The sequence below is a fragment of the Herpailurus yagouaroundi genome, unplaced genomic scaffold (genome assembly GCF_014898765.1).
Source record: "Herpailurus yagouaroundi ecotype Mexico unplaced genomic scaffold, PumYag 77, whole genome shotgun sequence".
Taxonomy (NCBI): Eukaryota; Metazoa; Chordata; class Mammalia; order Carnivora; family Felidae; genus Herpailurus; species Herpailurus yagouaroundi.
This window is the reverse complement of record NW_024412388.1, coordinates 37,135,656-37,161,119: the sequence shown is the minus strand read 5'-3', so window position 1 is coordinate 37,161,119 and position 25,464 is coordinate 37,135,656. Positions and strand designations below refer to the sequence as shown.

The 25,464-nt window shown below is 48.3% G+C and overlaps 1 protein-coding gene across 8 annotated transcripts in view; it reads left to right on the top strand.

Annotated features, from left to right (window-relative positions):
* The window catches only part of MKNK1 (MAPK interacting serine/threonine kinase 1), a 41,732-nt gene extending 16,327 nt beyond the window's left edge, over positions 1-25,405 (top strand). For 3 of the 8 annotated variants that reach the window (XM_040470111.1, XM_040470112.1, XM_040470110.1), the window contains 12 exons: positions 284-390; positions 2,793-2,894; positions 4,943-5,040; positions 8,229-8,308; positions 9,858-9,931; positions 12,055-12,159; positions 15,380-15,435; positions 18,630-18,725; positions 20,276-20,470; positions 21,178-21,342; positions 22,769-22,812; positions 24,106-25,405. In XM_040470111.1, the coding sequence (XP_040326045.1) occupies positions 375-390; positions 2,793-2,894; positions 4,943-5,040; positions 8,229-8,308; positions 9,858-9,931; positions 12,055-12,159; positions 15,380-15,435; positions 18,630-18,725; positions 20,276-20,470; positions 21,178-21,342; positions 22,769-22,812; positions 24,106-24,334 (1,260 nt within the window). In that variant the 5' untranslated portion in view covers positions 284-374 and the 3' untranslated portion in view covers positions 24,335-25,405. The remainder of the gene's footprint in view (positions 1-283; positions 391-2,792; positions 2,895-4,942; positions 5,041-8,228; positions 8,309-9,857; positions 9,932-12,054; positions 12,160-15,379; positions 15,436-18,629; positions 18,726-20,275; positions 20,471-21,177; positions 21,343-22,768; positions 22,813-24,105) is intronic. The other 5 variants (XM_040470113.1, XM_040470114.1, XM_040470116.1 and 2 more) reach the window with 3 other exon arrangements.
* Positions 25,406-25,464: the final 59 nt, after the last annotated feature.

Sequence of the window (25,464 nt, the reverse complement as noted above, 5' to 3'; positions counted from 1 at the left end):
GAAGGAGGTGAGCCAGGGACCAGTGTGATTGTGGAGCCTTACACCTTGAGGAAGCTTTCATCAAATGATTGTGCAATTAATAAATTAAGGACCCACAGCCCCCGCTAGTGGACCGTGATAAAACAGAGTTTATGGACAGGCTCCAGATGGGGACCTATCAACCCCTTGGTAAGATTAGGACACCTCCCCCCTCCCTGTGTAAACAGGGAAGTTAAGCATGTTTTGTTTTGTTGTGTTTTGTTTTTTTACTTCACTGTCTTCCTACATTTTTTTTTCTTCCTAGTTTCAAAAACAACTCTCCTTCAACAAGTTCTGTTTCCAAGGAAAGTGTTAACCATTTGTCCCTTCTGGCGTACCCTCTTCCATTGAAATCCATGCAGAATAGTCCAGGTACTCTATCTTTTTGTGTGTGAAGCCATAAAATCTAATATTGAGTATGTGGCGGTGCTCAGAGGTATGATTCTTCCACAAGAGGCTCCCTCAGCCCTGCTGTGGTAAAAACCAAGTATAAATTGCCGCTAACAGGGTTTTCTAGCTAGAGTCGTAAGTATGTCTGAGCATCCCCTGTGAATTATAATGCTGCCAGCTCTCTTGCTGCTCCTGTGCATTGCCTGCCTTTTGGCTGTTTTGCTTGTCCTCAGGCCCTCCATCAGAGTGCAGGCAGGGGAAGGAGAAAGAAGTGAATCCAAAGTCAGTCCGCTCTGCGTTTGCCTCGCAGCACCGATGAGAACATAGATGGGGACAAGGACTGACACAGGACTGCACACAAGGGCAGGGTGAGAGGGACAGTGGTCCCTCCTCCTCTGTCTGCTGTCCCATGGCCAGTGCCCCTCCCTGGGCTCCTGAAGAGCCCCCTGTGTTTCATTTCTGTAGAATTTCTCACTGCATTGGGCAGCTTTTTCCCTTTCATTTACCTTGGGGGGAGGGTGGGTATTGGATGCTGATTCAAGTTGGATTCTTTGAATTCATAACTAGCTACAGTCCCCAGATTTATCTTGTGCTTGAAGCTGTTAGCCAGAGTACTATTTTGAGATCCCCTGTGGACTCCTTTTATCCATGTGTTTATCTGTTCCCTAAAATATCATTGGGGGCACCTGGTGGCTAAGTCGTTTGAACGTCTGACTTCAGCTCAGGTCATGATCTCACAGTTCGTGAGTTCGAGCCCCATATTAGGCTTGCTGCTGTCAGCACGGAGCCTGCTTTGGATCCTCTGTCCCCCTCTCTCAGCCCCACCCTGCTTGTGCTCTCTATCTCTCAAAAATAAATAAACTTTAAAAAATATTTCAAAAAATGAAGTATAATTGAAGATCTGCTGTCATCAGATCCAAGAATGGAGGAGGAATCGCCCAAACCGGGCTGTCAGACGCTCAGCTGTCTAACCGTGCTTTCCAGGCTGTGGTGTCGACAAGTGCCATCGCTCTGCTTTCTCTTAATGGCTGTTGTGTACTTGCTTCTGAGAACAATGTATAGATGTACATTGGCTCTAATCAATCTTCCTGAGCCGAGTTGCCATTTCTCCGACTGTGTTCAGCCGGAGTCCTCCAAGAAGAAAGTGGGCCCTTCCCCTCAATGGGCAAAGAGCCAGCTTCCATTTCAAAACCTCTTAGGAAAAAAAAAAAAAAATCCAACAAGCCAGAGCCTGTGTTTATTGAAGGTTGGTCTAAAAGTCTGTCATACTGAATGCCCCACCAGTACCCGAGTGCCTCTATTTTAGAAGGATGTAAAGGTTTAATCACCCTGGTGGGGATTTAGACCCAGAGACTTCAGAGAAATCTTATTATTTCTAACTGCAGGCAAAGAGTATTAAGGCTTCACTCTGCATCAGGGGCATGACATGTTCTATAAGTAATTTATCTTTAATAGGGGAAGGCCCTTACTAGAGTGTCTTAGAAACAGTGCTGTGATTGGGCCCTGGTTCCCCGTGCCCCCTTTCTCTTTCCCCTCGTGCCTCCTGCTTATTCTTTCTGTCCCTACCCTTTCCTGCCCAGTGTATCCAGTGTTGAAATGCTTGCCTCACAAATCCTCCCTTGAACATGGGGAGCCTCCCTTTAACCTGCTGGTCAATGTGAGATAATAATGTTTTTGCAACGAATGACCTCATCCAGCAGCCTGATGTAGACCTGTCAACTGCAGACTTCTGAATGGACCCTAAATGTATCCTCTCAAATAAGGAGCTGAGGGGAAGGGGAGAGTGTACTCGGGGCTCCACAGGTACTCAGGTCTTTGCTGTTAGACATGAAGTAATTTAGGGCCGTCCTCAACCCCATCCCCTGCCCCGTTGTACCTCGAGAGGCTGCTCCACCAAAGGCCTGTGAATCTATGTGCACATCCATTCAGATGTTACTGCATATATGATTTCATTTGCATGGACCCCTCCCAAGCCCACGCCCTTGCTTAGCTCCCTGGGTCCTGCCTTTCTGGTGCTGAGGCAGGAGGACGTCACAGGTGGGACTCTGCTTATGGATTCATTGTTTTTGTTGGGAACTATAGTTTGACTGGTGGCGATCTAGATCCATGTGCTAATGAGCCTGGATAAAGCAAGCTCTGCTATCCTCTTTTAATCTAGCCTGTCTGTCTGAGTTCCTTTCCACAGTTAATGATCTCCTATAATGGCTTTGCCTTTAGTTTTGCCTCCTGGGTCAAACAAATCAATAGTCCTCACAGATATTTAAAAACCATCAGTGTAAAGCTCCTGGGTTCCCCCCCACACACACACTTTTTTTTTTCCCTTCTGGGTGAACTTATGGCTTGATCAGTATAGTGATGTTTCCCTTACATCTCTTTTCTCCCAGAGATGGGCAGCAGTGAGCCCCTTCCTATTGCAGAAGGTGACAAGAGGAAAAAGAAGAAGCGGAAGGCCCGGGCCACTGACTCCTTACCAGGAAAGTTTGAAGGTTGGTCACACGACTTCTCAGATCTGGGCCTACGGCTCTACCATATGGCGTTCTGGTAGCCCATGGATCTAGGTTAGAGCATGCATCACCTGAGAGCCACCTCGTGCTTATCTGTGTGATAGGGATGAAAGATGGGATGGCACAGCTCCCGGATGGTGTGCTCTGAATGCTTTCAGCACTTCATCAGGGGAACAGGAAGACCAGCTTGTCAGACTTGTATATGGAGTGAGATCACTTGGCGTGTTTCAGCCCTTTTCTGGTGTGATCTTTGCCCCCAGCTTGTTCCTGCAGGGGCTGCTGAGATGTAGAACAACCAGGTAAGAGAGAACACCTAGGGCCACAGCTCCAGATGAAAGTTAAATCTTCTATAAGCAGAGGATTTGACTCCTAGAGATTGCAGCTACTTGTGCTGTATGAGTTTGACTCCATTTTAAGAGTTCATGCCGTGTGCAGGTCGTGAGGCACAGATTCAGTGCTGGTCCTGTTATCGCCGGACATGTGATGAAATGAAGTGAATCACTGAACACTTTTGCAAATGGATCAGTAGCTACTTCAGGAGTGACACCTCCCCCCTTCATTTATTGTGTTTCTTTCATCATGAGAACTGAAACAGCTTCCCCTCATGGGCCTTCTTTCCAATGTTGCAGATACACTAGTGAATTCATTGTTTTGTACAGTGATTCTAATAACGAGCCCTTTTATGAATCAGGAATATTTGGGCTTCCAACCACCAGCCTATCCTGACATGCATGAAAGGCTAATGCCAAAGTATCCATTGTGAGAGAAACATGTCATTTAAAATACTTACAAACAACAGTGTACATGCTTATAAACAGTCACAAGACCAAACTGTGATGGACCCAGGAAGGTACTTAGTGTAGGGTTTGTCTTTAACTTAAACGGTAGACATATGTGTATAGGAGGGTCGTGGGGATTGATAAAAGCCTCAAGGTTTTTAGAATAGTTTCCAAATCAACAGGTCTTGCCCTTTCAGTGAACATGAGAGTGTTTCCTGTTATTCAAGGATGGCTTGTGCAATTATAGGCTTCTCATGCTAAAAGTGATAAAATCTAATTTCATGGTTTGCAAGTGTTCTGCTCACTCTGTGGGTTTAAATGCTAGGCTGCCTTGAGAGGAAACAAACTGAAGAATGGAGGTCAAGGGAGGAGGAGGTCAGCTCGGCAAGGCCACGATGGAGCTGTGGCTTTCTTAGGAAGTGGCTCAAAAATTTGTGCTATTTGTGAGCTTAGGCAGGTTACCTGTATGTTCTTTCAACCCAGGCCTATTCCTCTGTTAGAACTGCCCTGACTCAGCACCCTAAAAACCTCAAGGCATCCGTTTGCATCCTACTTCTGTCTCCTGTTTCCTGTGGGTGACTTCTGGAAACTTCTCGAAACCTCCAGTGACTTCTGTGTGTGGTGTAAAATAAAACTGCTTTATTTCCCTTTTATCACCAGTGCCTAGCACAGACATAGGCACAGAGCAGGTGCTCGAGTAAATGAGTAAATGAATGAATGATGTCCATTTGAATCACACTCCTTCTATGAGGATCCCCAAGTTTCCCTAAACAGATTTAACCTTTCCCTCCCCTTGTTCTTTTTCACTGTGTCTTGTCCCTTTATAATAGTACTTACCACTGCCTGGTTTATTCTGGAGTCATTTGTTGATATGACTGTCTTTCCCACTGGACTGTGACCCTCAAAGGGCAGGGACTATACTTTATTCCTCACTCTGTCGCTATTATGAGTTTAATATGTTGTCCGGCACATAGTGGATGCTCAGGAGGCGTGGGCTGAATTGAAACTCTTTCACTGACCTCATCTCTAAAATGAGGAACAGGATGCCTTCGATGTGGTGTGGCTGTTGAGAAACTGAGTCCTAAGATGGCTGGGACAGTTAATGATCTTCCTCATCACTGAGTGCTGCGGAGCCATTGTGTGTGCCTAGGCTGTCACACAGGGACGGGCAGTGGCAGAAGCTCCTCTTTCCATGTTGGCTTGAAAAGGCGTGACTCACCTCGTAATTCCTCTCACCCATTTCACTTCTAGATATGTACAAGCTGACCTCTGAATTGCTTGGAGAGGGAGCCTATGCCAAAGTCCAAGGTGCCGTGAGCCTGCAAAATGGCAACGAGTATGCTGTCAAAGTGAGTGTCTCATCTGGATGCCAGGCTTTACTCTGCAAATAGGTGTCGCTTGTCCTAAGCCAAATAAATTTTATATTCTGCCATATGGCAACTCAATAAAAATGGAGGCTCCAAAGTTGTATTCACTGGATTCAGCTCTTGGTTTTTCAACTTACTTGCTGGGTAACATTGGGCAAGTTACTTAACACCCCTGCCCTTCAGTTGCCTTATCTGTAAAATGGGTATAATAATAGAAACTATACAGTATTGATGTAGGGATTGAATAAATGTGTGTAAAGTGCTTAGAACAATGCCTGGCCAGTAGTAAGCTGCTTTTGATTATTCTGAAAAATAAAGTAAGCTTCAGGGAGTAGACCACCAGATTTGGAATTAGAAGGCCTACCTGAATCTCTGTTTTAATTTTTTTTTTTAATGTTGATTTATTTTTGACAGAGAGAGAGACAGAGCATGAGTAGGGGAGGGGCATAGAGAGAGAGAGAGGGAGACACAGAATCCAAAGCAGGCTCCAGGCTCTGAGCTGTCATTACAGAGCCCGACGCAGAGCTCGAACCCACAGACCGAGAGATCATGACCTGAGCTGAAGTCAGACGCTCAACCGACTGAGCCACCCAGGCGCCCCATGAATCTCTGTTTTAACAAACTACTACTTGACTTTGGGCAAGTCACTGAACCTACTTAAGCCTCAGTTCCCACATCTCTAAAATGAACACAATAATACCTGCCCTTCCTATCTCATAGAGTGGTTATGAAGATGAAAATAAAAATGAACTGGTAGATTTAGAGACCCTACAAATTATAAAATGCTGTAAGTGATGTATAGTATAATAATGAGGACTGAGCACTCAGCTTTGGGGCAGGAGAGGTGGCTCCTTGCTGCATGACCTTGGGGTGGCTCACTCTACCCCTCTGTGCCTCCATTTGCCAGCTCCACGTGGAAGAAGGGATGGATCTCAAAGTGTGGTTCCTGCACCAACAGTGTCAGCATTGCCTGGGAACTTGTCAGAAATTATAGATTATCTGGCTCCATCCCAGACCTACCAAGTCAGAAACTAGGGGTGGACCCAGCAGTTTGATTGTAGCCAGCTCTCCAAGTGGTTCTGACACTTGCTGATGTTGGGGAAGCCCTTATTTAGGGCCATTTTCCATTTAGTGTGGATCAGAATCATCTAGAGAGCTAACAGCACAGAGACCCAGTTTCTTGATAAAGGATAGGGTCTAGGTCTTTGGGTTTTTTGTTTGTTTGTTTATTTGTTGTTGTTGTTGTTGTTGTTGTTGTTGTTTTACCAAGTTCCCCAGGTGATTCTTACACCCACCAAAGTTTGGGAACCACTGATCTGGAAACAAGGTCACATTAAATCCAAGGGGGTAATTCAGGTGTATTTCCCATCATCCACCTGAATGCCCAGGTCAAAGCACTGCCTCATACAGGCAAACCCAGCCAAAGTGGCTTCTGAAAGAAGTGTTTCTTCTTTTAACCAATTGTCCATAGTCCCAGCTGTGGATTAATGAAGGCAAAACTTCTGCTAAGCCATAGTCCTTGTTGCTGGAGTGTTGCTTCATATGGTAACGAAAGTATTACCTCAATTCCTTTTTGGAAACATCAGTATAAATTACAGGTAATTTTTTAAAAATATGCTTAAGTGTGGCAATAAATCACAAATACAAATTGATTTTCAAATGCATCCATCCAGACTTATTTCTTCGGGGTTGGATCGTAAGAGGAAAACCTGGCCCTCCGTGCCTCCCCCAGCATCTTTGGTGCAAACACAGGACCCTAGCTTGGTAATTCTTTGGATTGAGCAGTTTGGCCCACATCTCGCCTGTCCTTTGGAGGCTCCCTAGAGATGTACTACTTCTGCCAGCATGGCCCCACAACATTAGTTTTATTAGGGCTTCCCTACAGGCATCCAACTGACAAATCCTAGAGTCTCAGGATTGGAATGGAGTTTCAGGATAATCTGGTCCTGAATTTCTTCCATAACGCCTCAAATAGTTGCCTGTGTTCTGCTCCCCCACCTCTGATAGCAGGGGTCCATTACCTCTGCAGAGAAAATAATGCCATTGCTGAATAACTTGCCTGCTACAAGGTTCTTCCTGACTTTGATGCGAAATGATAGGTGAGTGAACAAGTTGAATGGCTTCCGTGCCCCGGCACTGCACCTCTCTGACTGCTTAGAAATGGGCCCACAGTGGTTTACTAACAGACGTGGGCTTGTATAGAACATTACACCTGGACATGGGTGTTTGTGCTGCAGCATATAGGAGTGGTTTGAATATAGCAACCTGGGAATGAAGGAGCAGGATGTCGTCGTCTGTGCTGTGCCCACTCCACACGTGGGACTGTAAAGCAGAGCCGTCTCTGCAGAGGACTTGCCCCCATGTGCGACTTGCGGTGGTCTGGGGCTCGGGAGGGGTCCATGGAGGTGTTTGGAGCTAACCAGTCCCTCCCTACTTAAACCACCTGCTCACCTGTTGGCTCACCCCTTCAGTTCGTACTTGCCAGGCACCCCCAGGTACGGGAGGGAGAGACAACGCCCCTCAGCTCCCTGAGAGAAGCTGGACAGGGTACAGACAGGGATAGGATAGCAAGGGCTTTGGAGGCAGCTCTGGACTGGAATGGCAACCCTTTCACCACTTATCAGAGCTGTGGGCAGAATGTTTGACCTCTTCCTGTCTTTTGGATTGTGTTGTAAGAGTTAACTGAGACCATGGACCTGAATTACTTAATGCAGCGCCTGCCGAAGGGCAGGCTCTCTGCAGAACTGCAGAGGTGGGGTCTGAGCTGGGCCTTGGAGCTTTAGTCCCTCTCCACTGTGTCCTCCATCCGCCTTGCTGTTCCTTCAACCCTGGGAGGTCCTTCAGTGGAGGTTGTAAATCTTACCCTTAAGGCAGGAAGAGATGCCCTTGGGGTAGGAGCTGGGTAGAGGTAGCTATCTTCTTGCCGGCAGGTTCAGTCTCCCCTGGGCAGCTGGGGGCAACCACCCCATGGCTTCCACCGTGTTTGCCTGGCCAGAGTCAAACAGGCCCAGTCTGTCGTGTTGCCGGCAGAGTCACAGTGCCAGGGTCTACTCCAGGCTTGTGCTTGAAACCGGCTGTGGGCTGAATTGGGCCTTGCAGTCTCCCAGAGGGATCCTGCTGAGACGTGTTTCGAGGTCAGGTGGGTATGACAGATTTTATTCTTCCCACAGATCATCGAAAAACAAGCAGGGCACAGTCGGAGTAGGGTATTCCGAGAGGTGGAGACGCTCTATCAGTGTCAAGGAAACAAGTGAGTACAGTCTTGGGTTACTTGCTGCTTCTCTTGGGGGGATACTTGGCCACAGAAAAAGTTCTTTCTCACCACCTCCCGACCCCAGCATTTAGCTCTCACTCCTTGGCTACAACTGCACAGGATTCCTTCTGTCTTTCCGTGTTTAAAAAGAGAGAGTGGGGACAGAAGCAGTAGTGGCCTTTGCTTCTGTTCAGGCTGCAATACTATAAATAACAATACAGGCAAGTTGGAAGAGTGAGCAATCTGAGTGAGGGGCTGGGAGAAAATTGGGATTCTGTTTCTTTCAAGTGCCTGTGGGAACCAGGCCGACGGAGTGTCTGTCCCCCGACACGCAACTTTAGGGCCCAGCTGTAATGACTAGGTGAGGATGTGTTCCGTTCCTAGCATACCTGTGTCTGTGTGGCCACTGCTCAGGCGGAAGAAGCTGCCGGGCACTGTGCTGGACAGCTGGGCCAAGGTGGTCTCCAGCCCCGCCTCAGCCTGCTCACCACCAGCTCCAAATGAGCGGCTGTCCCACGGTGGCTTTAAATCAGGGTCACCTCTAAGACTCTGCTTCCCACTCTCTCTCCCTGCACAGCAGGGCCAGCGGGGAGCCAGCGGCCAGGTATTGATGGCTTTGTCATTAAGCTTGGAGGGCGGGGGCTGCTGTTGATTTAACTCCAGGCGCTACCTCCACAATCTTCTTTCAAATCAGGCCATTTCAGTCATCTTATTTGGATGTCTTCACACCAGTAAAAGCCTGGTGTCTCCCAAAGTGGTCAGCATTTTTTTATGAGGGACAGATTTTTATTTTCAGCCCTGCAGCTTCTGAGTTCAGCATTAGAGACTCTACTTGGTTTATTTCGTTCTTTAAAAGAAAAAAAGCCCCCGACACCTCCGATATCCAGGCTGGTGGCTTCCCTCCTGAGTTACAAGACGACCTTGTTGGCAGAGCCCGGTAATGCGCAGGCAGACAGAGAGTGCTCACCGGGGAAGGCCACAAGTGCTGCGGTGGCGGGAACGCGGCCGTTTCATTAAGCAGCGCTTAGCAGTTAGGGTCTAGCGGTGCCCACGTTAGGCCCCAAGTCTATTTGACAGATGTTTCCATTTTCTCCAGGCAATGTAAATACTGCCCCGTGATTTATGGGCAAGAGGGAGGGCAAGTAATTATTTGCTGCCTGCCTCCAGGACACACACCTACTATTCAGTGTTATTAGCCGCAATTGCTTCCAGTCGGCTGCAGATTTTATTCAGTTTAATGTGACCAGGACTTTTTTATAACTCTACCTAGTGGGTTTTAGGGTTGGGGTTTGACAGCACAGGCTTGGTGAAAACACCAGAGACCGAACATTATGGAAAGATAAGGTGACCTGAGTCTTGCTAACACCACTGGCTACTTCTCAAACATGGGTCTTTAATAAGCATTCTGATTTGAAGCTGATTTCTGCCCTGCTACAGGGCGTTGTGAATTTTTTTTCATTGTATATTTGTAAGCGGGCTTTAATATATAATACCATTTTCCTTTTTTTCCCCCCTTTCCTCCTATTTTTTTGTTTTCCTATTTAAGGAACATTTTGGAGCTGATTGAGTTCTTTGAAGATGACACAAGGTTTTACTTGGTCTTTGAGAAATTGCAAGGAGGTACTTACTGTTGAGTATGTGTTTGGACTTCTGATTAAGACCCAGAACGGTGATCATCCATCACGAATCCCAGAGACTTCTAAAATGAGTCAAGCTAATAAAAAGGATGAAGGACTTAAAACTGCCCTTGATTTGGGAGAAGGGAGGCCGGAGGGAAGGATGATAATTAGCATTTTGCAGAGCCTAGAATGTCACCTGTGTGGGCATTCTAAAAATGCCTTCTCATTATAATAGGACTCATATATAGATACATTTACTTATCAATTTATCAATCCAGTGTTTTGACATGTTCTCTATTTAAATTAATTGTGGGGTGGAAGCTCTTGCATACATTGTGAAGGCCAGAAAGGCTCACCAGAGGAACGGAGGGTCCCATGGCTTAGGACATAGACCCAGGATAGAGAGGAGGCCTGAGAATCTGGATCCTTCAGATGGAAAGATGCCACTCTTAACCATCACCACTACTGCCATCTCCCACGCACATAGTCACTGGAATGTCTGTTGAAGTTGCTTTCCTGACGTAGAGAAGGGGATAGAGGAGCCCTTGCCCTCACCATCATTCATCCAGCCCGAGGGCAGATCTGCAGGGTACAGGTTAGGGGGGCTATCTGGAGCTGAGTGGAGGGCCATGTGGAGGGGTTTGGTGGCTAAGGGAGCATGCTTTAGAAACCAGTAAAGCTGAGTTTAAGTATAGCTCCATCACTTACTAGCTGTGTGACCTTGGGCAAGTCACATAACCTTTCTAAACCTTTCTAAACAATGTTCTCATCTATAAAATAGGGATAATGACAGTACCTACCCTCTCTGATAGCTCTGAAGATTAAATGAGATCATTCATGTGAAATGCTTCGCACAGTGCCCCATAGGCACTAAGGGGTCAATAAATGTCAGCTGTTAATATTATGAAAATAATAGGGTGTACTGGAGGCTATCTTAGAAGCAAGTAGCATGTCACTCTCTATCTTCCGCTTTAACAAATTTGGAAGCAAGAGACTCACTAGAGTAGAGCAAGCCTGAGACCTAGCCAGGAGCCAGTTTTCTGGCAATGTTTCTTAGCATGCTGGGATCCTTTCATTGTTTAATCTGGCAAGTGAGAGATCTTTCTCCCCATGCCAAAAACCAGCAATAAGTAAACACGTGCCATTTTTAAGATACAGAGATGATACCTCCAGCTTCCAGGAGTGAGCATAGACCACATGGAGCCAGGCCATGTGCTCCTGCCCTGCCCAACAACACCGAGACATTACATTTGAAATGCTAGGGGTCATCTATAACCGTATTGCTTAGAGTGCAACCCTACTGAGGCTAGACCCAGTGGGAAAAGAGATTGTGGATGGCTCAGGGCAGCCCATGCCCCCAGCAGTCAGACCACATATCTGGTTCAGGGGATGTGCACAGGTTCTCCAGTCAGACTTAGTGGGCTTACGTCCCCATGCCTCCACTTAGTGGGGTGTCATCTTAGCAAGTGGCTTACCCATTCTTGGCTTTAGGTTCCCCACCTGTAAAATGAGGATAGCTGTATTTTATACATTTCATACAGTTATGGTGAGGCTAAGATAATCTGTTCAAGAGTATTACTTAGTGCCTGGCACATAGTAACCACTCAATAAATGTTAGCCATTGCCAACAAAGTAGTAACAATGATAATAAATAGGAAAATTCAGAGGGAAAGTACTTTCCCCCCTTTTTCTAGACCTTTACATATCTGGTGAGGGTGTGGAATTTCTGTTTAAAGGCTCATGCTCTTGTTTGGATCTGAGATCAAATGCAGAGGAGGTAAAGTTCCTGTGGAGAGGCTCCCAACCCTATGTGGATTCACTTTTACTTCTTTCTTATTTCATAAGTCAGACCTGCCCTGATGGTGCTAGTATTTTTGGTCATTTAAATAGTTGTTTGCTGTCCCTTCTGTGCTCATCATGGGCAGGTACAGAAGACAGCAGTGCAGTTCTGTTCCATCCAGTTCTGTGCTCGTGTCTCCTCGGTGCCAGGTACCAAATGGGTGCTGGACATTTAGTGATGAATAAGCCTGTGTCCCCACCCCAAACTTGTGAAAACTGGCCTCTGAGAATTTATACTTCCTAAGGCCCGAAAAGGCATAGCTGTGTGTCTCCTCTGCTCCCCAGGCTCCATCCTGGCCCACATCCAGAAGCAGAAGCACTTCAATGAGCGAGAAGCCAGCCGAGTGGTGCGGGATGTGGCCGCTGCCCTTGACTTCCTGCACACCAAAGGTGAACCAAGCCTTCGCCTCAGTGATTGGGTTGGGCCAGCCAGCCTCTGAGGATGGAGGGAGAGGAGCTGGGCCAGGAGCTGGTACAGCCGGCAGGCTCGCCCATGAGGGTGAGGGAGCAAACCAGGATGGCACTAGGCTTCTGATGTGGATGGTGGGCAGATGTGGCGCTTTTAAGAAGGGGAGGGGCACAGGGGAAGGAGCAGGGAGGAAAAAGTAAATTTCATGTTGAACAAGATGTGTGAGCGTGTGGGTATGGATGATCTCCTTCTCCTGTCCTAGTGAAGAGTGCAAGCCTCATCATAACACTACTATTCCAGTGTAGATATGTGGTGTTACTCTTTCTAGTCTTTAACATACGTCACCTGCATCTCTCCAGAATCAGCATGATAGTATGTACCTAGTTTTGTATCTTGTTTGTCATAAATGGAAAATGCGTTTTTCTACTAACATGGTTGAGGTATCTGTTGAACATCGCGATGGTAAATCACAGGTTGCTATTGTCCAAATTACACTTCAGTTAACAGTCCCTTATCTAAAACTGATTATTTCAGAACTTTTATAGTGAATTAAATCTTTTTGCAAATTAAATGTTTTTGTATTTCCATAAATATGTTTGACTATTACATTTTTTAAAATGTTTATTTACTTATTTTGAGAGAGAGAGAGAGAGAGGAGGGGCAGAGAGAAAGGGAGAGAGAATCCCAAGCAGGCTGTGCTGTGTCAGTGCAGAGCCCAGCGCAGGGCTCGAACTCATGAACCATGAGATCGTGACCTGAACTGAAATCAAGTTTTGGACACTTAACCGACTGAGCCACCCAGGCACCCTTGATTATTATATTTTTTAAATTTGCCTAACAGCAGTGTCACGGAAAAATGAATTCTGGCTTCACTTTTTACCCACTATGTGCTCTCTCGGTAATAATGCCAACCCACAGAGTGATGGTGTGAAGAGAGAGAGTTACATCATCAACAGCAGTTAACACTCACATAGTCAGTGTTAGGCACTATTCTAACTCCCTTACGGAATTGCGTGCAGCCTGTGTCTGTGTTGTGTATGTATAGCACAGTTGGAGCGAAGTGCCCGGCACTTAGTAGCTCAGTAATGTTATCTCCTCCACCCTTAACCCCTGCCAGGCAGAAGTATTTTTATTCCTAATATTAATTCCCTTAAAATAAAGCATTGTGTCTGGTGGGGGATGTGGGTGGAACGAATAATCTGGGACTTAGCTCTGCTCCCTTCCGCTATTGTGGGTATGGGCCAGCCACACTGGTTGCAAGAGACCACTTGTAGGCATGCTGGGTGCACAGAGCAGCACAGACCCGGGTGGCATGTGTGCAAGGAAGTTCAGCCTCACTGGTCCCGCCTTGTTTCCCTCCATGGCTAAAGGGAGATCTCCGTGTCGACAGTGCCCGTGTTGGGCACCTGACTTGCACGTGGGACGAAAGTTCCTAGGAGGGGCATCTGTACTTTCCCCCGCATGATGAATAGCACTAGTTCTGTTTCTGAAAGCTGGGATGCATGTAGGTAACACCTGCTTGACAAAGATTTACAACTGTTCCCCAAGCTGCCTCTGTAGATTGCAAAACTGGGTCACGCTTTTTGCAAGATCCATACCTTAGAGGGGGGTAAAGGCGGTTTTATTTTTTATTTATTTATTTTTTAATTTTTTTAGAAGAATGCACTAAAGGGAACTGAGCTGGTGTGTCTTAGGAGTTCTGAAGTGCTTGTTAACATCTAGCTGGCCAGCTGCCCATGTGACTTGAAGTTGGAGGGGATAAAAAACGATTTCCAGCTGAACTTGGCTGTTTTCTAAATAACTTCACGCTGGGAAGATGAATTGGGCAAGAATGGGTCAGCCCTGAAACAAGTTCCACACTTTTAAATACTGGACACACTGCAGCTTAACCTCTGGGAAATGAACCAGAGCAGGTCGATGGCTGGTGTGCTCACAAAGGCAGGCCCATTATTACGGCATGGCGCTCAGTTCTCAGGCTGGGGGACAACTGGGCCATCGGCACCTATTTGGAGAGCAGGACTCCATGTGTGGCTCGTGATCCTTCTGTGGGAGCACTTGCTGTAATGGAAAATATCTTTCACTTTTAGTGCAGCAAGCTGTAGCCCGACTCAATTTGTGCAGCCTGGACAGAGCTGCTCTGGGTTCTCATTCAATTAGGTGACTGATGAAGTTACTCAGCCTGCTGGAGCTCAGGTTTTCCCTCCCTCACGAAGTGCCTTGGGTGGGCTGGGCCTCTGCCTCCTACCAGGGAATTGGAGGGCTGCCCAAGAACTTGGTCATCGAGGGAGTTTTAGGAAAGCAGATTCTGCTTTTCCATCTTACTCCATGAATCCTCTGCTACTTTCCAGTACTTCTGGGCACTAGCTGTTTGGCTCTCGCTCAACCTTCCAGCCTTTCTGTCTCTGAACTGTGCATTCTGCAGGAGGAAAGAGGGATCAAGGTTTCTGTGTCCGCCCTGGCCCTATGAGTTGGTTCTTTGTCCCTGTCTTTGGTCAGAAGGTGGTTTTCCCCCAGGTGCCCTCTTGGCCAGGTCAGCAGCCTTGAGCGCCTCATGGAGTAAGCTGCTATCTGCAGGAGGTCTGGTCAAAATGCAGGGCAGGTGTCTCTTAAGAACAGCACCCTCGGCCAAAGCAGTCCTTGCTGTGCTTCTAGCATGACTATTTTGGACATGCAGCGTGGGTGAGAAAGGGATTGGACAAGCTTTGGAAGATTTGTTAACTAACATTTGGCGCTCTGACCATTCAGGGAGTCCCGCTTAGGGAATCATCTTTAATACACATTGGCCACCCAAGAAGAAATGAGGTAGAGCAGCCTCAGTCTCCCCAGATGCTCTTAAACAAGGCACTAATTATTTCCGCATTGCTGTCCCAGCATGGCCATTTGCAGGGCTCTTTGCTTCATATTAGCTTCTTATTCTTGGTCGTCCCTACGGTGCTGAGGAGTAGGCTGGCTGGGACTCGTTCGGCCCAACTTACCCCTGCCAGACTTCTAAAGCTTTGGCTTCGAAAGAGCTTGCAGAATCAACTGTGCTTTTTGGTTCGTCTCCGGTTACTCCTGCCTCCTGCAGCTCGTTGATTTTTTAATGTACCATAATTGGGAATTAATCTGCGAACAACAGCATTTGGAAAAAATTAATTGTGTGTGGAATGTTTGATAATTATGTGCGTATGTTAACCCTTTCTTTGCTCTTTGTCATTTCAGGCATTGCTCACCGCGATCTGAAGCCAGAAAATATATTGTGTGAGTCTCCAGAAAAGGTACGTAGGGCTGACTTGGGAGATTACAGTTTACACTGACGTGGGGAAGCCACTTCCACTTTCCTTTGGGTTGTTAGCAGCACCATCGGCCTTGGATACCAACCTGAGCTGATTGTTATGAACCTGTGAGAATGTTATGCCTACTGTGTGGCGTTTCTGCCTTCCCAGTTGGCTTCCTCCCTGTCTCTTCCTTGCTCTTTATCAATAGTGTGATCGGCTTAAGCCTGAGAGTTTATAAAATACATGGGACCTGCACAGAACGAATGTTTTCTAGTCCAGTCTTTAGAGCAATTGATGTGAGTCATAAACAACAACTCAATCTTCTGGGAAGCAAATCTCTGCCTAAAAATGATGCTTGTGTTACAGTACACACACCAGCCAGTGTCCACCACTTGAAGTGATAATTAGGAAGCAAGTTCTTAAGAAGGGTTTCTGTTTCCGTCTTTGTTTCCAGAGGTGCCCATTAATAAGAAAACACTTACATTTGGTGTTGAACAGATGCCACATACTTGTAACTTTACCTCAACCTACTAGTAAAATGAAGTGTTTGCCCTTCTGTAAGCATGTATCAATTTGACAAATTCTGTGTTTGTTGGAGGGACTGAGGCCCTGTCGGCACACATTCATGGCTCTGTGTACGTATAAGAGTGTATACATATGAACACACATATTGGTCTGACTGAAGGGATAGCCCACAAGCAGGAATGGCTTCGAATGAACGTGGGAGCCAGCCTGCTACTTACAGCTCTTTTGTGGGGATAGTAATACGTTAGCTCAGATAACATCTTGTGACTTCCCGTCAGTGGCTCTGGCAGAAGACTTTATGATTTGTCACTATTACCATTATGATTATTAGTAATAACCCTAGCTAACATTTCTTGAGTACTTACGTTGTGCCTGGCACTTATACTCAGCTGATAAATAGTATAGATTAAAACTAAGGTGGTCTCACCCCAGAACTCCACAGGCGTTCTAAACCGCTCTGTTGCCTCTGATTTACAATATGCTTTCATGTCATTTATCCTTTCATTTGATCTTAATGGTGCAGGATTGTTGCCCCTTTTCTGTGGTTGAAAACTAAAACTAAGAATGCCTGAGCATCAAAAGACATTACCAAGAAAATGAAATGATAAGCCACAGAATGGGAGAGAATGTTTGCAAATAATGTATCTGATAAGAGTTTAATATCCAAAATGTATAAAGAACTTCTAAACCTCGACATCAGAAATACAGCCCAAGTTTAAAAATGGGCAAAGGACTTGAATAGAAATTTCTCCCCCAAAAAAGTATACAAATGGCCATTATACATATGAAAAGATGCTCAACATCCTTAGTCATTAGGGAAATGCTAATTGAAACCACAATTAGATACCACTTTGCAGCTACTAGGATGGTTAGAATTTTAAAAAGAAGGAAAAAAATAGGTGGGAGTGTAAAACAGTGCTGCTACCATGGAAAGCATTCTGGCGGTCCCTCAAAGAGCTAAACACAGAATTACCACACCGCTCAGCAATTCCACACCTGGGTATAATACCCAAAAGAATTGAAAACAGAGGTTTGAACTTGAACATCAGTGTTCATTGGAACGTTATTCACAATAACCAAAAGCTGGAAACAACCCAAGCGTCCATCAGCAGCAGGTAAATGGATAAACAAAACGTGGCTTGTCCATGCAATGGTATGTTGTCCAGCCGTACAACAGAATGAAGTTCCGATCCATGCCACATCATGGATGAACGTTGAAAACAGTATGCTAAGTGAAATAAGCCAGACACAAAAAGACAGATACTGTGTGATTCTACTTATATGAAATATCTGAAATAGCCAAATTCATACAGACGGAAAGTAGGTTAGACATTACTAAGGAGAGGGGGGAATGGGGAATTACTATCAAATGGTTTCTGTTTGGAATGATGGAAAAGTTTTGGAAACAGATACTGGTGATGGTTGCACAACAGTATGAATGTAATTATTGCCACTGGGTTATTTTCTGTTCTACATATTTTACCACCACCACAACAGAAACAGAGAGGCTAAGTGAAAAAGAAAAGAAAATAGAAGAAGGAGAAGAAGGGAAGAAGGAGGAAGGGAAGGGAAAGGAAAGAAAGGAAGGGAGGAAGAAAAGTTGAGAGACTGTCCTGGCTTCCCTAGCAGGTTAAACGGCTAAAGCTGGGACTCCCCAAACCAGCATTTTGGAGTGACTCACTGGGCTGCCTCCACCACGCAGGCCACTCTCCTGCTTGCGCACAAAGTGCCCTCCCGGTTGGCTCCAGAGATGACTAATGCTGTCTGTGGTTTCAGGGGCAACATCCAGTATGGGTGACCAGCCATCCCAGCCTGCTTGGGCCTGTAGGCTTTAGGATACATAACTTTCGGTGCTCAAACAACAAAGTCTCAAGCAAGCAAAAACAAGTTGGTCACCCTGAGACGCCGGAGGTCATGCCCTGCACTGAACAGGCCACAAGGAGTCTTTCAGGAATACATACTTCTCAGATTCTGCAACCTATACCATCATTTGTCATTTGTCATTTGTGGGCAAGAGTTCCATAGGCTTCCTGCTTGTTTTACTAAGTGCACAGCAGTCTGACACCACGTAGCGTGCACATTTTTCCTTAGGAAGTGAGGAAGGGTGTGGGGCAGAGGGCACCTTAGGATAAATCCTCAGGTGGGGCGCCTGGGTGGCGCAGTCGGTTGAGCGTCCGACTTCAGCCAGGTCACGATCTCGCGGTCCGTGAGTTCGAGCCCCGCGTCAGGCTCTGGGCTGATGGCTCGGAGCCTGGAGCCTGTTTCCGATTCTGTGTCTCCCTCTCTCTCTGCCCCTCCCCCGTTCATGCTCTGTCTCTCTCTGTCCCAAAAATAAATAAACGTTGAAAAAAAAAAAAATTAAAAAAAAAAAAAAAAATAAATCCTCAGGTGATTTCTAGTTAACCCAAGGACAGCAAACATGACCTAACAGATAAAGCTGGGCTTCAGCATGGTGGCCATATAAACATAGAGACAGAGAGACAGAGAGAGAAAGAGAGAGGGAGAGAGAATGCATCCCCGAGGGCAAGAGCAAGAGTGAGCCAGTGAGAGGCCCCCCTCCTACGTGAGGGGAGGGAGTGAGAGGGGGTAAGTGTGTCACAGTCACACTGGTCTCCTCCTGCCCTTGGGTTTCTTATATTTGTAACCTTGTTTTCGGCTTTGCTTTTCAGGTGTCTCCGGTGAAAATCTGTGACTTTGACTTGGGCAGTGGGGTGAAACTGAACAACTCCTGCACCCCCATAACCACACCAGAGCTGACCACTCCAGTATGTATGGCTGGGCACCCTGTACCACCTCCTTCGGGGCTCCTGTCATTTGGAGTACCCACAACCCAAAGCTGGAGTGCAGAACAGGGGCTAAGGAAGGAAAACCGAGTGTATCTACATCATTGCCATCTGCAATGAGTTGTCATCTGGCCACTGCATAGTGGGCCACCCCCCCCCCCCCGCCAGTGCTTAACTGCTGATGAAAGAACTTACAGTGTGGGGTGGGTCCTCTGCCAATGACAGGACAGATTGTATCTATGAGAACAGGCTGAGCCCTGACTCCTGACCCAGGTAAAGACAGACACTGTCCCAGGCCAGCCCTTTGCACATGGGCACATGGTAACTCTGAGAGTTCCACTGTGCCCGGCAGCATCTGGGCGCGTCCCCCTGTGATGGAGGACAGGAGTGTGGTCTCTCTGTGGCACGAACCGAGAGGTCCCGGCTCCCTGCACGTAGGATCACTTGGCTGAGTTATCCTGCGGCTTCCTTCACTTCACATTTCATGCCCAGATGTACAGCTGGGAGCTGTCCTTCCTAAGACGTCTCTTGTACACACCTGATGTACTGCAATTATTGTGAGGCTTTTGAGATTTGCATGCTTCATAAGTGAATTTTCCTAATACCCTTTTTTAAGACATGCATTTCAGTATGCTCGTGTCTTATTCTAATCAACATTATTAGAAATATTTCCATATTAGCTTCTACTACACTGAACTACCTTGTTCTCAAAGTCATTAACTCTAATTACCAATAACAAAGTCCTTTCTCCATTTCCCATCTTCCCATGTAATTAGTTGTGTGTGTGTTGGAGGCCAGGGAGGTATCTCTTGGCGAGCCTGAAATAATGAAGAAGGGAGCAAAAAGTATTTGTTTTGTTTTTATCAGCATTTTCCATGCAAGGATGGGAGGAAGGAATCCAGAATTCTTATACTTGGTTACCACTGATGTGCTTGAACCAAATCCCTGCCCCATCCTAGTCCTTGGTGTTCCCATCTGTAAATGGGAGAAGCAGGGAGGTTGGATTTGTTCTAAGAGCTGTTCCAGCTTTGATGGACTCTTAATTCTAAATTCTTATCCTCCTTGGTCTAAAATGACAGAGAAGCTTGGCAGGGCTTCACCTGAAGAACTCCTTGCCTTATGGAATTACATGTCCACAGAACCCCCTCCCAGAGCCATGCCCCTGGTACAGCCAGGTGCCTGTATATTAGGTGACTGTCTGCAGAGAGCTGAGGCAGAGAGACTCCTGCAGCTTCTTGACCAGGAGCCTCTGCCTACTGGAGAAGGACCTGAAAATATAAGTGACCTGGAACTGGTCATGTGATCGTGAGGAATGCTAGGATTCCATTTACAAATGTTCAGTTGGCCCAGCTTTTCTAAGTGCCTTGGTGGCATCAGGCGAGCCCTCTGGTGGCTTTCCTGACAGCTTCTTGCTCTGCAACCCCATCCTCTTGCTCAAGTCCCATTTCATTCTGCTCTTCGCCATCTCCCCTCCCTGTGACTAAGCCTCTCCCTTCTCTGCCATTTCCCCTCCCCAACCTTGGCCCCCACAGTGTGGTTCCGCAGAATACATGGCCCCGGAGGTGGTGGAGGTCTTCAGGGACGAGGCCACTTTTTACGACAAGCGCTGTGACCTGTGGAGCCTGGGCGTGGTCCTCTACATCATGCTGAGTGGCTACCCCCCCTTTGTAGGTCACTGCGGGGCCGACTGTGGCTGGGACCGGGGAGAGGTCTGCAGGGTGTGCCAGGTGAGCACAGCACCAGTACCCCCTGCACAGGGCCTGCTGGGCGAGGGTCAGAGTGCTTGTGGGATGCCCAGCAGGATTGGGCTGAGGGTTGTTCCTGCTCTGGAAGGGGGTCTATAGTGTCCCTTCCCTCTTTTGTCCAAGGGCCAGTGACAGGGTGAGAGAGAGACAGTGGGGCACTCAGCCCAGCTGGGAGCTCAGAGGAGGATTGTTAGAGAAGAGCATACCTGAGCTGAGTCTTAAAACATGAGTCTAACCCAGGGACAGAGGGGCAAGGAATAGAAGCAGAAGCAGCAGCACCAGCAAAGACACGGAGGTGTAAAACAGCGGCGTGTGTATGGGGAAGGAGGGTAGAATTGTAAGGTTGGGGGTTGGGAGGTGAGACCTGACAGGTTGCGAGGAACCCATTTGTGGGGGCCCCATATGAAGGACTAAGGAATTGGGGCTGTGTTCCCTAGTTGGTCTTCCCCAGGTGTCACCCACCTAGCCCACAGGTGGCCTAGCCATCTGTGCCCGCCAGGGGCATTCTGCATGGCCTGATGATTTAGTGGGGACGGGGGAGCCGGGGAAGGCCCTGGCCTGTGGCATCCTCAACCCCTGAGCTGCAGCTTCAGCTGAGGTCAATGGGACCCAGGGTGACCAAATCAATGGCAGCCACATCCTGCTTATTCCCTGGTAGTGTGGCCTCAGGAGGAATCTTCTTTACCTAGAACAAGCTGTTTGAGAGCATCCAGGAAGGCAAGTATGAGTTTCCTGACAAGGACTGGGCACACATCTCCAGTGAGGCCAAAGACCTCATCTCCAAGCTCCTGGTTCGAGATGCAAAGCAGAGACTGAGTGCCGCCCAAGTTCTGCAGCACCCCTGGGTGCAGGGGGTGAGTAACCCAGGGCAGGGTGGCCATCCATCTCCTTGGGCCTGGAGTGTGGCCATGAGGAAGCTTTTATAGGAGCAAGTACTGGACAGCAGCCCAGGTGTCTGACTTCAGCTGGAGGGAGACTATACGGCAGCTTCAGTCCCTGCACATGTGGGGTGAACTGGCCACTGAAGGAGCCACGTACTGGTCATAGACTTGGCTCTAATCTTGGCCTCAGACGAAGCTCCTAACTGACCCATGCCTCTCAGGAATGGACAGAGGCCTCTGGGGGATTTGGCTCATGCATCCTACCATTGGCAGAGGCACACGGTCTGGTATTGGCATTTGGGGTCTGTGGTACCCTCCCCTTATACAGACATATCATTAGCTGGGAATGCCCAGAAGCAGGGCCTTGGTGCCCTTCTTGCAGTGAGGATGCACTGGGGGCACATAGGTTCTCCATGTGGTCCTGGAGTGCAGCTTGCCTAAAAGGCAACGGTGGTGGTTTCCCCAAACTAAAGATCCAAGTCCTTACTAGAAAATATTTTTTTTAATCTTTGTTTATATTTTAGAGAGCGAGAGCAGGGAAGGGGCAGAGAGAGAGGGAGACAGAGGATCTGCAGCGGGCTCTGTGCCATCAGCAGACAGCCCGATGCAGGGCTGGAACTCACAAAACTATGAGATCATGACCTGAGCTGAAGTCAGCCGCTTAACCGACTGAGCCACCCAGGCGCCCCTACCAGGAGACATTTTTAACCGTCCTCCTCAGTTAGTCATGGTACCTGACATCTGCCCCTCTAAGGGGTCTGCTACACCTCCTGTGATTCACTGTGTCATTGGTCTGCCAGGCCCTACCCAACCTCAGTGGCCCTGCCAGTGGAAGGGAGCAAACATTGCCAGCCCCATGTTACAGGGGTACCCAATCCAAGAATCTCTGAATGGCTAATTCCCAGCCACCCAAGAGTTGCTGTCTTTACTGAGCACCTGCCCCATGCCGGACTCTGCAATCCTGGGATGAACAAGACCCAATCCCTGTCTTCATGTTCTAGTGGGAAGAAGGAGACAGGAATAAATGATGTGATAGCGTAACGAATGCTTATCAAAAGGACAAGGGTCCAGCCTCTGCTTGGGACAGGGGGAGGGAGGTGGCATGGGTGGGAGCATAAATGCTTCCTTCACAAGGGAAGCGACCCTCAGGCTGGGTCTTGGAGGAAGGTTAGGACTCTGCCAGGCACAGGGAGTGGCTCTCCATGCAGAGGCAGCTGGGTTCAAGCTGGGCCTTTCTTGCTCTCTCCTTGGAAGGTCTGACCCCACAGGCAAGCTCGACCAAGTCTCTGTGCTGGGCCAGGAGCCTCTAGTAATGTACCCACCCTGTGCTGGGGTGGGCAGGGGCAGCTCTTGAGGGAGGGAACAGTGCTTACCCCCGCGTCTGTCCTTCCCATTCTAGCAAGCTCCAGAAAGGGGACTCCCCACGCCGCGAATCCTCCAGAGGTAAATGCCCGATGCCCCTTCTTTGGCTTTGACTGTCCCTCAAACTTTCAGCCACATTGGGATGGAGGTGGGGACAGGGAGCCCATCTCTAGGCTCAGGTGTCCTCCTCCTGGAGGGGCTCCCCAGTCTGCCTACTCTGCACGGCTCTTCCTCTTTCCCCTCTTCTCTTCTGCCACCTGATGGCCTCCTCTGCCCTGCAGCTCCTTCAAGGCCTCTCTGCAGGAGAAAAACCTGTTTCCATATCCACTCACATCCTAACTAGAAATCACCATTTACAGTCCAAAGACCTTCTCTGTGGGTTATTCACCCCAGGGTTTCCTACTGCTGCTCTGGTTGTAGTAGCAGGCTGGAGGTACTGTAAAGTGCTGGGACGGGTTGTCCTGTCACCACTAGGCACAATAGGAATGGCCACTGGACAGTAAATACATACTACGTGCCAGATATGCTGCTAAAAGCTGTGCAGAGATGCTATTCATAATCTGTAGGATAAATTTAAAAGAGAGGTTTACCTATTACCCCCATATTGTGGATGAGAAAACTGAGAGCAGAGAGATTATGGTAACTTACTCAGGGCCACACAGTAGCCTTGGGAGTTGGACTTTGAACCCGGATCTGTTGGACTCTAGTCCTTTTAACACTAGGTCATGTTCCTAGTGAGCACTGCCCTATTCCCAAAGGACCAGGGCTACCACGTTGTGGGGACCCCTCCAGGAACCAACCTCATGACCAGTCTCTGGGAGTCACACAGGGAGGTCTTACACCACTGTAGTCTCCATTCATGTGAGCCAGAATACTACTGCCCAGCTTGGTTCCTAGCTGATTCTCTAGAGCTGTGTCCAGGGGCCTTGAGGCTCCAAACCTCTGGTCCACCTTAGAGGATGTATTTGGTAGACCCACGGTGCCTGCTGTAGGCTAGCCCTGAGCTGAGCCCTGGGGACACAGACATAAAGGCACAGCCCCTGCTCTTGGCGCTCTATGCCCTGACAGGGGAGAGGGGATATATGGGTGCGCACTTCGTGTGCCGCGCCTTTCCTCTGGGAGAGCTGGGTGTGGAGCATGAGAGCTCAGAGGAGGGTGTTCTGAATAGAAGGGGGCATTTGTCCCAACTCTGAAGTCTTAGGACTGTAGTTGAGGCTCAAAACCATTCCAGCCTCAGTGAAATCAGATTCTGAACCCGGGCAAGAATGACTTCTGGGGGAAGCCACCCAGAAAAAGCTGCTGGGGGGTCTGGGAGGCAGCCAGCCAGGGCGCTGAGCCCCTCTTCCCTCTGCTCTGTGCTGCCCGCCCCTCTAGAAATAGCAGCACGATGGACCTGACACTCTTCGCGGCTGAGGCCATCGCCCTTAACCGCCAGCTTTCTCAGCGCGAGGAAGACGAGCTGGCAGAGGAGTCCCTGGCTGAGGGCTTGTGCTCGGTGAGGCTTTCTCCTCCATGCAAGTCACGCCTGGCCCGGCGGAGGGCCCTGGCCCAGGCAGGCCGAAGTGATGACCTGGAACTGTGTCCAACTCCCACCACACTCTGACCCACTCCAGTCACAACCTCCAGGACCTCAGCCTGCCCGGGCTTGGCCAAAGTCTGCAGAGCAAGTAGAGCGAGCTGCTCTGTGGCTCCGTCCAGGCCACCCAACCCCCCATTTCCCCAGAGTCCTCAAGGAAAAAGCTCTTTCCAAAGGGGTTGTCTTTGAAAAGGAAAGCAATCACTTGTCACTTTGCATAATCGCCTGCGGCAGGGACATCTCTGCTGGGCTCCTGCCCACCTGCTCACCCGCCTGCGGATCCAGGATGCAGCCTGCTCTCCTGGGCAGCAGGCGGCAGTGGCGGCTGGGGCTGCAGCCTTCAGGGAGCCAGCCTTGAGAAGCAGCAGTTGACAGGGGCTCTCTCTTCTCTTTGCACTGTCACCCCCCCCCCCCCCCCGCTGGTCCTTCCACCTTCCTCTGTCCTCCGGATGTCCTCCCCTGGCTGAACAAAGCCATCCCCTCACTTCAGGAGAGGGCAGGGAGCCTTCTGCGTTCAGGAGGCCAGATCAGTCTTCCAGTCTGTAGCGCTGGAGAAGCACATAATCTTTCTTTGCCGGGACCAAAACGTGTCCCTCATTTATCATCCCCTTCCTTGTTTGGGATTGCTGCTGAAGTCCGTATTATTTCATTTAAAAAAATGTTTTTTTTTTTTTTAACCATGCACTTCCAGCAAAGATGGGACTTTCAACTCCCACTGCGAGCCCGTGGATTTTCCAGAGCACGTAATGGCTCGCTCTTCCTCAAATGTCCATGCATGTGAAAGGTTTTAATCAGCTGTTTCCTATTATTCTAACTGGTTTTAAGCTGTTGAGATGATGCGTGACTTGGAGGCTGTGTCTGCTGGAGGGCAGCATCAGTCCAGGGCAGTTAGAAGGAGCCGTGCGCCTGACGTGGCACCAGATCGGAGGCGGCGCGGGTGCCTGCTGCCGGAGAGTGAAGGCACATCCGGCGTCAGATAAGCTGGGCTGCGCAGCTACCTAGAGAAAATCGATTTGTACAAGTCAGACAAGACATTTACACCAAACGACAATGCTATTATACAATGTGCTTGTTTTAATAAAACTGTTTTAAATTTTAGCTGTGGCCTTCTTGATGGTCCTTTCTGCCCCTGTAAACCTGAGGAGACAGGCCTCCTG